A 15,354-nucleotide genomic window follows, 5' to 3' on the forward strand; every position below is an offset into this window, starting at 1 on the left:
TTGAGATAGCTAGTCTATCACATGTATGATTATTTTAATGTATAATTAACTTGTATGCCTTGAAATTATTCGAAAAGGTGAAATGTGTTGGAATATGCTTGGAATGTTGGGGATGTTGTCATACAATAGAATGCTCATGAGGGTGGATTTTGGAGTGTGCATTGGGTTAAGGTGTCGATGTGACCTCTGCTGGATTGCTATTCATAATCTTTTACCTGCCACTTACCCTATGTGGTCCTTTGTAATACTGTGCTAGGGCATCAGTGTGTAATATCCTTAATAGGTTATTTTATGTCAATGTACAGGTGGGATATGGAATCATTGTGTATAATCCAATCCCCAATAATATCTTTCCCCTTAATCTTTTCCGATCAATCAGTCTGCGAATCTTTATGAATAAATATAAATTACAATATGTGTATGGAATTAAAAAATCTTTATTCAAATCCGTGACATCATTGACTAAAAAACCTCAGAATATATTATTTGCAAGTTTTTAATAAACTGTTATGGCAGCATACGAAAAAGATAAAAATATATCAAGATACACCAGCTGAACATGGTGAATAATTAGTAAATGAATGTATTTAAATTAGATCAAATGATAGCTCTTTCTTGGCGTATCATAAAGAATATAAGCAAATACAATTAATAGGTCATGCAGTTACCACACAATGTTTCATGCTATCATCATAACACTTTTCTAAAATTCTCCATTGTAAAAATCTTTACAGCAAGGCACAAAAAAAACCTAAATTGAACCTGAAATATGAATTCTATTTAATTGTCTGATAATTGATAATAATTCAACCAGAGAAATCGAAATAATTGTTGCACAAACCCTTCTATCAGGTTTGGCTAAGTCTTTGTGGTTCAAGTAACATTTTCTTTCAATAATCTGTCCAAGGAACTACGCAAAACATAAGCATGCTAAATAATGGCAATCAGAGAGCATTAATAAATGAACCTTGCTGGCTGCTGCTTCAAAAAAACTCTTACTTCTTTAGATAAAGGGTTAAAAAAACGAAGGGAAGTTTGTTTGTTTTCAAACCCCTTGCATTACCAGTAACATGTTATATATTTCCATGCCGTCATTGTGTGTTTCTTGTGACACGTATAAACCACGTGGTGTAGGCTTTGTGGTTTATAGACGTCTCCAGAATCCCACGATTACAATACACTATATATTATACACTTACCCATCCTCTTGTCGAAACCTCCGAAATTCACTGGAAAAAACACAGTTAAAGTGACATTACAGTTCTAGTGCAAAACCAATAAATTCCTAAAATGTGCCTCATATTAAACTATGCAAAGCATAATTTGCACCCCCATGACGCACTGTTCATAGTGTACCATAACTGTTTCATTTGACCGATTAGGAAAAGTGTTGCATCACTGCGGCAAAACAGCGATGCAACACTTTTCACTTCACCCTCCTTGCGACACCATGGATGTGCCGTATTCACTGTATGGCTCTCCATGTCACAAAGGTTGACAGATGCACCAGGAATCCTGACGTATCAGTTGGCGTAAAACTCACACATTGCTGGAGTTGTGTCATGATGCAACTTCAGCAATGTATGCGGGAGGCCTATACCTATTACACTGTGTCACCCTTACGCCTGCTATGAGGCAGGAGTAAGGTTTTGATGCAGTGGCGTCCTATAAGTGGTGCAGTGAAATTTCACTGAACCACATTTACAAGGTTTTCTTGCGGGGGAACGCCTATCCTGTATTCATTATACCTGACGCAGGTATAATGTGGCGCAGGGGTTTAAAAAGCAACGCATCTGCCTAGATGTGTCACTTTGTAAATATGGCGCAACGTTGCGCATTATTTACGCCACTGCTGCATCACAAAAATGGACACAACGGCAGCACAAACGTGTCCACTTAGTTGTTGCAACGGAACCATAACATTACTTTAACTGTGTTATTTCACTGATTTCTGAGGCTTGTTTTACAAACAAATGTGAATGAGTGAAGAGCTGAGCTGTTTTAACCATAACTAATCTTTAACAAAGTTTGTCATTGAATTTCTGATGATTTACTGCACGCAGCCTCCAAGCTCATGTATTCCACAATGCGGTAAACCCATGACCGTGCAAGCACAAGGCCATGCCTACAGCAAGTCACTATGGTCAGCTTGGGGTGCTCTGCTGGGCCTGGCAAGTGGCGAGGCTTTATGCTGCTCATAGCCAGGCCTTGCTTCAAATTCTCATGGGTCTAAACTCCGGTTTGTAAGTCCAGCAAACCCCTGCTGCAGAAGGCATTTACCCAGAAACGTGACGTATCAGGTTAAGTCATACAAGCTGTCCACTGAATTTTACACTGATTCTTCAAACTGCAACAAAGGTATACATATATTTTACAAAATGCATTTTCAATAGAAACTGCGACATAACCACATCATTTACATATTTAAAAACACAACTTTGCACATCAGGCTTATAGTGCTTAAAATACGTACCATACATTAACTTGCATAAATCATAATACAATTACTATTTTAGTAAACGAATGTCTAGTTTCCATCTATGAAGCCTCATCCATGGTTATTTCTTAAACTGTCTCTTTTTTTTATAAATTACAAGCGGTGAGTAGGTGCAATCCATTTTTTTTGGTTTCAGATCAGTTTCCTTTAAATAATTGTGTCAGGAGTTGTTGAGTACAAGGATGTTGATCTTTCTGATGATAGTCTTGCCCGGGAAAGAACAGAAAAAGCAACACATTTCCTACAAATGCGCACATTAGCCAAGTATTTGCGACCCATGTTGGTAAGATATTTCTTGAACTTCTCACCTACGAAGGCATAAATCACTGGGTTAAGGCAGCAGTGGATGAGTGATGTGGTCACTGTCACCTGCAAGGCTTGGTCCAGCCCTTTCATGATGTTGCAATTGTCTAGGACCTGTAGGTCCTGTAGGCTGAGTAAAAATACAACCACATTGTACGGAGTCCAGAAGAGGAAGAAAAACAACACAACAAGGAGGATCAGCCGGCAGGCTTTCACCTTTTGTTTGTTTTTACTGCCTTGGAGGTTTCTGAGTATATGCCAGTTGCAGTAAATTAAAGCGGTGAGAGGAATCAGCCACCCCAAGATGTTGATTTCAAAATTAATGGCGAGCTTCCATTCTTTTTCGGATTCCTCTGGATAAATAGTAGCACAGACCAGGGAACCGTCCTCCCTCTCCACCTGGTAGAATACAAGCATTGGCAGGGAAGCTGAGATGCTGGCTGCCCAGACAATTGTGCTCATGATAAGGCCCCACGTGGCTGTTCTCACTCTCAGTGCAAACACTGCATGCACCACAGCCAAGTACCGGTCCAGACTGACCAGGGTTATGAAGAAGATGCTGCTGAAGAAGCCAATGTAATACACCCCAAACATGAGCTTGCACATCACATTTCCAAATATCCACTGGTCGATAGCATAGTGAGCATGAAAGGGAAGAAAAACAACAAAGAGCAGGTCCGAGATGGCGAGGTTCAGCAGGCACACGTCTGCCATGCTTTTCGTCTTCTTGCAGATGAGCAGGACCCAGACGACCACAGAGTTGCCCGTCAGGCCAAAGACAAATATAAGGATGTAGAGAGTAGGAAGGAAAACTGCTCCGAATGTCCTGACACTTTCTTTGTTGCATGCTGTTCCAAAAGAGAACGAGTAATCTGTCCAGTACTGGGAATCTGTTGGTTGGCCTGAAACGTCGATCCCTGTGAGTGCCTGTACAAACAAATGCAAAATTCATTTATTAAGATGTCCATATATGAAATGCAAAGCAATACAGGTGTGATTTAAGTTCTATGAAAAACACTCACACACTTCATGAACAGTTTGAATAACCATGTTTTAATGCTCTATATATAATCTCAGGGATGGTGTTTTTCCAGTGCTTATAAAGAAATTTGGTTTTGTTTTCTTCCTTCCCCTCGTTCATTCCTAATGTCAATGTTTCATACGTTTGTTCCTGCTCTTAAATGCCTTCTTCGTACCCTCTCATTGAATCTGCTACTTCAAGCCGCCTTTCATTATTCCTTTCAACTTCCTGCCTATCTATTTTATCAATACCCAAATCCCTCATTCCAGCAGCCCCACCCATGTCAAAGATGTGCACTGATAGAGATATGTTTGGACCCCTATTAAAATATGATTGTAGCATTTCAGAGGTTATGGGTGGGCTTTTAGCACACCTACCTTCCTGTTTCTTATCAGACAAAGGGCAACTTAGAACATGAGATATATATAATGGGCTGGGCAGATCTTAGTTACTGCAAGCAAACTGCCCCTCTGTCCCGTTCTTTTCTTGAGATACCAAGAAAGGACTGGGCTAATACATGTGTGTCACTGTCTGATATGAGCCTGTTGTTTCTAATAGGTAAGAAGCTTGGCTGAAAGTTAATATACATTCTGTTAGCTGTGAGGACTTTGGAGACAACACACGTTGCTGCTGTATGGAGAAGCTGTAAAGTCGTAAAGAAAGCTTCATCTCCTGCAGGATGCATTGGCTCATTTGCATGTACAGTTATCAAAAGGAATGAAGAATATTTTGCATTGTTGAGCTGTGTCTGTTGGATTTGGTGTTTATTTTAAAGCCAGCATTAGGAATTTGAAGCACTGATCTGTACCTAGCATGTGGGTAGGTCTTTGTTTTCTAAAGCAATGCAGGGATGGTGTTCCTACCAGGCATTTGTGACAGTTGCAAAAGAGAGCTTACTTTTGTATTCTGTTCAATGTGCACTGTAATAGTACATTTTCCACCTAGAGGGTGTCATGAGGTCTTCTGGGCTCACTTTGGTTCTCCATTTTAGTTTTACATTTCACACATTTTAGCAGACATTTTTTAAGTAATGTTATTTTTACATGTTTTGCTTGCACAATATTGTTCTGAGAAGAAGCTGCACATGTTGCTTGTTTTTAGAAAGCCTTTCTCATTCAAGGCTAGGGACACAGAACAAGATATCCTAGAGTCCATTCGGAGACAGCTTCTAACATCTAGACGTATCATTGCATCAGAGCTGTACCTCTAACACAGTGGCTTTTACTATATAAAACGGTATACTGGCCTTCAAAGGTCAGAGAAGAGCACTCCAGTCATGACTGTCCTAGAACGAATCCTGTGTTCGACATGCAGCTCTGCTGATGCTGTCTTCCATCCTGCAGAGAGGGATTGCCAATCCTATTCCAGGCCGATTACCTGGTCCAGTGATTGGGCAGAGGGTACACCCATTATGCTCTCTGAGTAGGGGTAGTGATAGGTAGAAATATATAGAAATCAGACTGCCATGGTTGGATTGTTTATTCTTTTTTCCATGTTCATGATGCTGGTTGCCTTGCTTTGTTTTATCTGCCTAATAATTGTAGCTCTTTCTTTATATGCAAGATTACGATTGTTTCAATAAATGTATTGAAAACGTTATTTGTATCCTTCTTGTGTTTACTGTGGGCATGCATGAGTAAATTACGTAAGGGGTAAGATCTGTTTCCACAATTCCCTTGGAGATAAGCGTGTCATGTTCCAGGTTGCAAAAATCACCTACCACCCCAAGAAGGTTAGGAGTTCAGGGGACGGCACTGAGAGCTCGCTAGGAATTGGGCCAACAGTCTCTGATGGTGTAGAAGGAATCAGTCCTGCATTCTGAAGGTCTGTCATCCTGATACGCAAACCTTTTCTAGAGAGAACCGTGTAACAAGGAAAAGAACAAGCACAGCTCAACATTGTAACAACTATCATCCTTAGTGTGGACTTTTACCATTCATTTAGCTTTTTTCTCAAATTTTTGCTAATTCATTTTGTTGGCCTTAGGATTCTGAGCACTTTACCACTGCTAACCAGTGCTAAAGTGCATTTGCTTCTCCGCTAAACATTATGATATTGGTGTATATCTGATTGGCATATTTGTTGTACTAGTAACTCCCTTGTAAGGTGGTATACCATATACAAAGGGCCTGTACTTCAAATGCTTCTAGTGGGCTGCAGCACTGATTGTGACACCCATAGAAGTAGCCTTTCAAACCTGTCTCAGGCCTGCCACTGATGTGCCTGTGTGTGCAGTTTACTGCCACTACGACACAACATTTAAACTTACTTGCCAAGCCTTAAACTCCCCGTTTATTACATATGTCACCTCTGAGGTAGGCCCTATGTAACCCTCAGGTCAGGGTACCATATAAGTAAAAGGTAGGACATGTTCATCCATGTTTTGCATGTCTTGGTAATGACAAACAGCCTACACTACTGGGAGGCCTACCCCTCTCATAGGCCAGCATTGGAAGTTTCTTAATACACTTTTGAGCTGTAATTACTGATCAGAAAGGAGTAGCTTTTTCATGTTTTATATGTTTGGAATGATAACTGATATTATCTGTTTTGATATTAATACTTTCTATAATATGTGTTGTCAGAAGGCAAAGAACCACCAATACCAATGATTGAATATCATTGGTATGAAATGTGGTATCGAATTTATATCACATTCAATTTTATAGCATAGAACGGAGGAAGCAGTATATACAATATCAAGGAATGAACCAAAATTAAATAAACCACTATATAAACCACTATATGTAGTGTCCCAGTGAAAACAGTAACCTCAAATATTAGTGCTAAATTGTGATAGTATTTTTTACAAGGTTTCCATAATTCTTTAAAAGTCGACCATTACGTCTGTACAGAATGTGCAGCAGCTATATACAATAATATGCATTTGTTAATGGTTCGCAACGACATCGACTCAGCGGTGACTTTGCGTTATTCGGAATGGACACATCACCTTCAACTCCACAGGAGTGCAACAACAGCAATTCTACAGCTGGTGCGACTCGACGCCGAAGGACAGGGTGGCTCGACATCGACGCAGCACCTGCATCGCAAAGGAGTTCAACACCAAAGCTTCAATCAACGACTCAGATTGTCGCTGATACTCGCCTCCATCCACAGATCAAAGATGACGTAGCGCCTCCTCAACTACATTCCTCAAGTATCGACCTTAACACTTTGCTTCATCCAAGGTATTCATTGAGTTACTTTGTGTGCATGTGTTACAAATACTTTACATATTGCATCTTTTGATAAGCCTAACTGTACAGGTTATATTTTAGAGTTTATTTAGCTTATCACAGGATAACAATTGGTTGCCTTATTGCTTTTAATAAGTGATAACGATTGGGAGCAGGTGGGAAAGTCATGTTTGGTTTCTGAGGAATTGTCATTTAAAACCCTCTTTAATTGTAAAGTCACAATTCTGAAAATGTCACTTTTAGAAAGATGACATTTCATTTTCTTGCCTTAACGATTTAGTGACTGTAGCCTCTTGCTGGCTCACATGACTAGATTTGATTGACAGTTAGCCTTCGTGTATTCCTCCTAAATAGCCATACAATAGAGAATCTGGGTTTTGGCAGGATGGGCCATTGCCTGGCAGGAGGAGGGGGTGGAGCTGGCACCTTCCACACTTGCAATTAGACTTCACACAAGTCTATTTTGCCCTCAGACAGAATGAGACTGGGGCAGGGAGGCGGACAATTCCAGACACCTGAAGTTTCTCCACTTCAAAGTGGGAATTACAAATAAATAAAAAGGGGACCCTCAGACCCCCTCCCCAGTGCATTCCTGGACCTGTGGAACCTATATAATAAGTATGTCCTGCTGCATTGCTGCTTGGGGCCTGATCTGATTGCTGAGAAGGAAGACGGAAACTCCACCCTTCATCCCAGGCTGAAGTGACTCTAGGGGTTAGCTGATTAACCTCCTACCAGGACACAACAGGCTCCAGAGGTCTCTAGCTGACCTGCTGTGTGGACCTGCAACTAGAACAGCTGAGTCCTGTTGACCTCTGCTGGAGTGAGTTCCTGATCGCTAAGATGTGTTCCTCAAGTGCTAGACCCTTGGTGTGGCATCAGTGGAGCCCCTTCCTGAAGAAATAAAGAAAACTTGGCGTTTTGGGCTCTTCGTGGCCACCAAAGGGCCCATTCATGGCAAGATCTTGCCACCAACACTGACTGCCAGAGCAATGCTCCACTGAACTTAACTCTTCAGGCTACAGCGACCGCCAGGCACTGTTATGCTGGTGTCCCATCAGGTAGTATTCCCTAGTTCTAAGATAGTGGGATGCATACACTCTGGGCAATGAGGGAGAGGCCAGTGGGCCACTACTTCTCCTTTCCTGTAAACATACTTCTCAGTGGCAGGCCTACAGGTATAATTTCCTGTGAGCCAATTCCTCTCCTGCAGGGTGGAAGGAGAGGATGGTTGAGAGACTAAAGTCAGCATCTCCATATTCTCCCTAGATCTACTTCTTCCCAGAATCCTCTAGTGAGGAGTCTTAGGTTATTAAATTCCCCAATACAAGATGGCGCCTCCACCTGCCTTGAGTATACCTTCACAATCCATCATTGTGTTTGTACCTTCCAGTGAGGCACTTCCTGTTCCAAAAGGCTGTGTGTTTTGCTTCTGCTGCCTTCAGTGGTTCCTGTAGAGCATTTCTGAATTTTTTGTTTATGTGTCTCCTGTTACCTTCTGCCTTGTGGGATTCACTTTGTGGTTATCATCTGTTTGTGGCATTTCTCTACCATTAGAAGGTTTCTGCCTTCTGACTTGTTCATTTTCTTGGAGTCCTTCTGAAATGCACAATTTGACTAGGTGCCCACAAGTGTCTGTGGCAACGTGGCTACAGAAGCAGTCACCCATATCTCAGGCAAACCAAGACTGTTAAAACCTGGGTGTCCAGGGCAACTCATAGTTTTAAGTTGCTTACTGACCGTATGTCTTGAAAAAGGCCTGACAATGACCCGCAATGTGAGATCTGCAATTTGCACTATAGAGTACACAGTCCACTGTGAATGCAATGCGAAGCTCCAGCAATGTCCATCCGTGAGTTCCACTAGGATCTTCGTGCTACAGTGACGACTGTCCATGGCTGTCCGTGACATGGCCAGCTCTTTGTGCTACAATGATGACCATCAGTGATGCTCTCAATAAACGCCACAGGTTAATTTACACGTGGATAAACCTACACATGTAACTTTACTCTTACACTTTGTGGCATTATTTTTATCTACTCACCATTTCCTAGTGTAAATTTGCTGTAAGTGTAGATGAACATATCTATACCCTTTGAAATGGGGTGGAGACAAACTTTGAGTGTAAAGTTGCAACCATTAACATTTTACACATAGACAAAGGTCTCCACCACTGGGGCAGAAATCTCCATAATGTAAAGTTTAGGGAAAAGTAAAAAAATGTATTGACCTTTCAAAAAAAATAGCACAAATATTTTTATGTTAAATATTGATGTGAAATAATATTATATAATCATTTTAAATGTGAAGAAAATAGGAAGTCTAAAGCACTTTAGCTTAATTTTAATCTGCATATCTAATTAATTTCAATATATATTGAAATAAATCACATTTTCCAACCTAAAGTAAAATGCTTATAAGTATTTATTATGAAATAATAGTTAATACAAATTAGTAATTAATTTACATATTTTTTTTAAATTACGTTTATTTTTTTTATTTTTTTTTATTTATTTACTTATTTATTTATTGGTCCTCATTTCCACCATGGTTTCAAGTGTAACCACCGACGGGATACGACAAAACTGTCACAGTTATAGAACTGGCAGGGATAAGGTGAGACAGACAACCAACATCCCTCAGATATGACGTTTCCACAGGGATTAACACCAATGAAACCAGGAAGATCAAAAAATAAAGGTTACGTACGAGTGGGAAGTACAGCCATTCGTTTCCGAATCTCCAGCCGGAAAAGGGCTTTACGGGTTGGGTAAACCACAGATGTGTAATCATCGGACCGGGGGAAAAAAAAAAAAAACCCGGACCAATTCAATAGTCCCGAACCAACAAATGCCAGAATGCTCTTTTATCTAGATTGCCAGATCTTGCTAGGTCGAGTTTGGTGACTTGTAAAACTGAGATCTGCCAGTCAATGAAAGATGGTGGTAAAGAGTCTTTCCATTTTTTACAAATCTCCCTTCTAGCAAGTAAGATGGAATAAAATAGTAGATTTTTTGCCTGACCCTGAACCCCATCCAAAATCCCAAAGATCACCTGAGGGAGATCTAAGACTACTTGCACGCCAAGTGCTACAGACAGTGTGTTTTTTATGGGATCCCAAAAGGAAGCCAAGCAGGGACATTCAAAGAACATATGTACATCAGATGCGGCAACTAGCCCACACTTAGCACAAGCCACTGAGCTCCCTTGAGAGAACTTTGCGAGTCTAAGGGGAGAATAATAAGCTCTGTGGAGCGTAAAAAGATGGTTCCTACGCAACCAAGCTGTCTTTACGATGTCCCACAAGGTTCTAAACGAGGTAGTCCAGAGATCCTGTACATTGCGATCAGCACACGTATAACCCCAAAGTTCTTCCGGTAACAGAAATTCACCATCAACTTCTTCCAGGATCATGTTATACCAAAGGGATATCTCCTTCTTTGCAGGGGGTTTGTCTAGTAGCAGAGCTACTAACTGGCTATGACCTCCGATAGGGAACCTATTTAGTCTAGTGGGCAGGGAGACATACGAATGGGCCCAACTAGCAATTTGCACATATTTGAACCTTGAAAGATTGGGACCGATCCTATTCCTTAAACATTCCCATGAAAGTAAGTCCCCTTCAATGAATAGGTCCCCCCAAACTTCCAACCCTGCTTCTTTTAATGAGGCAGCTAGGCTATCACCCAACCAAACAGGACGCTCAGGAAGACCCCATAGAGGTTCTACTGCCGAAGTAAACCAATTTTATTACCATCGTTAACTTGGCCCAAATTTTTGCCATGCCCTGCAAAATCTTCAATTTGATCTTCTTAAAAAAATTTGGGGTTACCAAATTTGAACAAAAAGCCTGACTCGCTAACTCCTTCCACTTTAAGCAAGGCAGAGAATAAAGAACCAACTCCGAGATCTACAGGCATCTTTAAGAGCATGAGACAGCTGGAAAGCCCATGCATACATCTGCAGGTCCGGGACTACCAACCCATCCTTCTCTCTACACCTCCTAAGTTTCTTCCACGCTATTCTAGGGAGACGCTTATCCCAAATAAAAGAAGTAATTTCTGCCTGTAGTTTCGTTAACAGTGAAGAATCAAAATGCAAAGGAATAGTATTAAATAAAAAAGAAACTTTAGGTAGGATAGTCATTTTGATCAAATTGACTCTTCCTATCAGTGATAGAGGAAGTTGTGCCCATGGTCGGATAAGTTTGCGGCAGACCTTTGCAACAGCTGAGAAGTTAGTTGTAACTATTTGATTAATATCCTTCACAATGTTGAGGCCCAGATAACGCATGATAGACCCAGGATGAATGCTAATATTACAGTCGTCATCGTTCCAGACAATTATCTCAGTTTTCGAGGCATTAACCTCGTATCCGGAAACTTCCCCAAATTCCAGAGCAGCGTTAAGTACAGCAGGAAGTGCAGTATGAGCCTCAGAAGTGAAGATATGCATATCATTGGCGTACAGGGCCACTTTCCTCTCCCAACCCCTATAGATAAAAGGTTTAATATTATTATCATCCCTCAAGCGTTGAGCGAAGGGCTCTATATATAAATCAAATAGGAGAGGGGAGAGCGGGCAACCCTGTCGCGTCCCCCTTTTGATGTTAAAGGGGTCTGATAGTGCACCGTTAACCAGAACACAAGCTGTAGGGCTCTGGTACAGTAGGCTGACCGCACGCCGAAAACCTTCTCCGATGTTGAACTTGGCCAAGGCCTCCAACAGGTATAACCAATTTACCCTGTCCAAGGCCTTGGTGGCATCCAACGTTAGTGCTGCTAAGGGAAGAGATTCCGCTGAAGCCATATCAATGGCACCTATTAGGTCATACGTCAGTTCATACAGGTGGCGTCCCTTTACAAACCCCTTCTGATCGTAATGTAGGAGGTCGGGGGCCAGTCAGTCTCCTTGCAAGTACTGTAGCGAAGATTTTATAATCTACATTTAAGATTGAGATAGGTCTATATGAACCACAACTGGAGGCTGGCTTTCTGGGTTTCAAAATGAGGGTAATTGATGCACTGTCCCATGAAAGAGGGGGGTCGGTGGCCATCCAGTAGGATATGATTAAATAAAATGGTAAGTGGGGTACTTAGTTCTTGTTCTAAAGCTTTAAACATTTCTGCTGGAAGCACATTGGGCCCTGCTGCCTTCCCTTTCTTACCATTTCGGATGGCCATCCTAACCTCTTCTTCTGAGATATCACTATCAAGAAATGTGCGTTGCTCTGCAGAAAGGGCCGGGAGGCAAATTCCACTCAACCAGCACTTAATGTGCTCAGGATTGATCTTATTATCGTTGTGGTATATTTCTTGAAAGAACTCTCTAAAGAGTCGCCTAATATCCTCATCGGAGGAAAATATAGTGTTACTGACATTAATTGACTCAATGATGTTATGGGCTTTGTCTGTTTTAGCCTTCCAGGCCAGTAGCTTCCCTGCCCCCTCGCCATACTGAAAATGGGCTATTTTACTAGCTTCCCATTTTTGGTGAACCCTCTTATCCAAAACTGCGCTCAAATTTCCCTTCAAAACTAGTTTATTATGAAGAGATTCTGAGGTCGAGTCAGTGGAGGCAGCATTAGTATCAAAATTTAGCTGCGCTTTAGTAATATCTGCTTCAATGGAGGCAACATACTGTTTCAGCCGGTAAGAAGCCTTACCAGTTATAAGACCCCTTAAAAAGGCCTTAAAAGAGTCCCACACAACCCCAGGTGTCGCCGAACCAATCTTTATGCTCATAAAACTTTGAACTTCAGTTTTGAGAAAAGAGATATCATCAGGGTGTGTGAGTAGAGAGCGGTCGAAAGACCAACTTCTAAGGGAAACGTTAGAAAACCCCACCAGAACCATAAACACCGCAGAGTGATCAGAGAGATGTAGTGGAAGATACATTGTACTCTTAACAGAGTCCACCAGTCTATGACTAATTAATACAAAATCAATTCTGGACTGGTGGTGGTATTTCTAATTCCGAAAGGAGATGCCCTGTTGGGATCCTGACCTTACTCTCCAGATGTCAACATATCCATATTGTTTCATGGAGTTCAACAAAAAGGCTCTAGATTTGGAGCAGGTAAGGGGGCGACTATTAGGAGTTTTATCTAATAGCGGATTTAATACTAGATTGAAGTCCCCCGCCCAAATTATCGGTTCAGGGAAGGAGAGTGGGTGAAGAGATATAGTCTCTAAGATAGAGGGGTCATCTAAGTTAGGCCCATAATAACCCAAAATTGTGAGTTGTACACCGGCTATAATGACAGTGGTAATGACCCATCTGCCACCTGGATCAACCAACTGAACAACTAATCTAGCTTTTAATTGTTTCTTAAAGATGATAGACACACCTCTAATATTCACAGCTTGGGATGTGGATACCGCAAAATCAATCCACCTATACCTCTTAACTAAGGCCAGTGATTCAGACTGGGTCAAGTGGGTCTCCTGGAGTATAATGACCTGCGCATCTGAGTCCCGCAAGTACTGCATGATTTTTTTAGCTCTTGACTTAGTGCGCAGGCCATTAACATTCCAGGAGCTGATTTTAAGACTACCCATATAAACTGACCCAGACCTCACCTAGACATCTATACGCAACAAGGTTACCAACTTCCCCTACTAGCTGAAAAAAGAACTTGATTAAGTTTGCCTGCTTCAATCGATACCCGACAATGAACACTTGAAAAATGAGGACATTTTTAGGTTCCCACTTGCTTGGTAGGAGACACACTTTTGTGGCTTCTCTAGAAAATGCTGATCACACTATTTTGTTAAGGGTTAAAAATGTGATTCATTGGAAAACATTTTCAAAGGAGCTAGAATCAGTGTGGCTGAAAGTGGCATGAGAGGAAGACCCCTCATGGAATAATTTACTCCAGCACTAAAGGCATTACGGGTATTGTTTAGGGAATATTTATAGTAGAGGTAGAATGCAGTGCCCAAAATAAATAAATACAAAAACCGTAGAATGTGTTTTGGATCACATCACTACAGGAAACGTTAATTGAGAATTTCTTTCAGCCCTACATTCTGCCTCTCTACCTCTACAAAGCTGTTTAATTCAGTGGTTCTTGGGTGTAGCCACTTGAAGGGTATGTGCCACTCACCAACTTGGGTCCTGACCGTATTTGTTACAGGAATTCCAGACAATATCCACCCTAAAACTAGGGAATATTTATAGTAGTTCTTAACTTTAAAAGAGATAATTGGGGGAATTAATCACCTGATTTAATCTTTCAAATCAAAAGGAATGCTCTCATTGAGTGGCTTCAAGGTCTTCCAGAATCTTGGTTATAGCACGTGCCACTGCCTACAGCGGATTGGCCTCAGACTCCATTACGTTTGATCTAGCAACCTGGCATAACCTCTGAGCTCTGCTGAGGGGGTATCAAGGCTAATTTGTCATTCTAAGCCTCAGTGCTTCACGTATCCCTCTATTAAGGTAATAGATGTCTTTAATAAGGACCCTTGCTTAATAGGAATTTGGGTAAGGAGAGAGAAGTGTTTGGCTCCTGCATGGCTCATGCAATATCCAGACTTACACACAGCATAAGGCCTTGAATCATAAATGAGATCTGACAAGGCATCCATCTATGGTTGAGGAAACACACATCACTGAAGGGGCCATGCCAGAGGGAAACAGAAAACATACACTGAGGGTATCTATATGGACCTACCTGGTACAAGCAGCAATTAAGTTGTAACTAGTCCCTGGGCATACCAGGAGGACTGCTCAGGTATGAAACAAGGATGGAATGTCACTGCAGCACAGGTAAAGATGGAACCTGGTAGAGGAAATATAACTGACATCTAAAAGTCACAATGGAGTCAAAGATTAAAGAAACACAAAGAACCCAAGAAAACCAAATAAGGAAAAAATAAAGACGGGGGTGCTGAATAGCTGGATGCAAATAATAGTGAGTGTCAAGAGAGTAAAAACAGCTGATGTTGCCAGACAACTAGCCCCATTTCTTATAAGTGCCTACATGCTGTCTGCCACTAACAACCTGGAAGTGCACCCATGGGAAACATCCCACCTCAGGATGGGGATCCATGTATGACTCTGGGAGTTGTAATTCTGGTGATGGGATTCCCTATTATTCATTGTCCCATTCCCACTTTATCCATGTATCCTGTCTTCTTTTCCTCTTATGCCCTACTCTATCTGGTGACATAACAAAACATTTACTTTGCCTCTTTTCCAATTGCAAGGTCTTAGATATGTCCACTTTAGAGATTATGGCTAGATACTTCACTTCACTTCAGCAGGCATACCTAAACTCTCTCATCTGTCATTTAATACCCCAGCTTTTCCGTTGAAAACCCAACCAT

The 15,354-nt window shown here is 41.3% G+C and overlaps 1 protein-coding gene across 1 annotated transcript in view; it reads right to left on the bottom strand.

The window, feature by feature from the left end:
• Positions 1-455: 455 nt before the first annotated feature.
• Positions 456-15,354, bottom strand: part of LOC144827640 (C-C chemokine receptor type 8-like) — a 43,266-nt gene continuing 28,367 nt past the window's right edge. The window contains exon 2 of the mRNA XM_078685886.1: positions 456-3,727. Within this exon, the coding sequence (XP_078542012.1) occupies positions 2,645-3,727 (1,083 nt within the window). The 3' untranslated portion in view covers positions 456-2,644. The remainder of the gene's footprint in view (positions 3,728-15,354) is intronic.

The sequence above is a fragment of the Lissotriton helveticus genome, chromosome 4_1, assembly GCF_964261635.1.
Source record: "Lissotriton helveticus chromosome 4_1, aLisHel1.1, whole genome shotgun sequence".
NCBI lineage: Eukaryota > Metazoa > Chordata > Amphibia > Caudata > Salamandridae > Lissotriton > Lissotriton helveticus.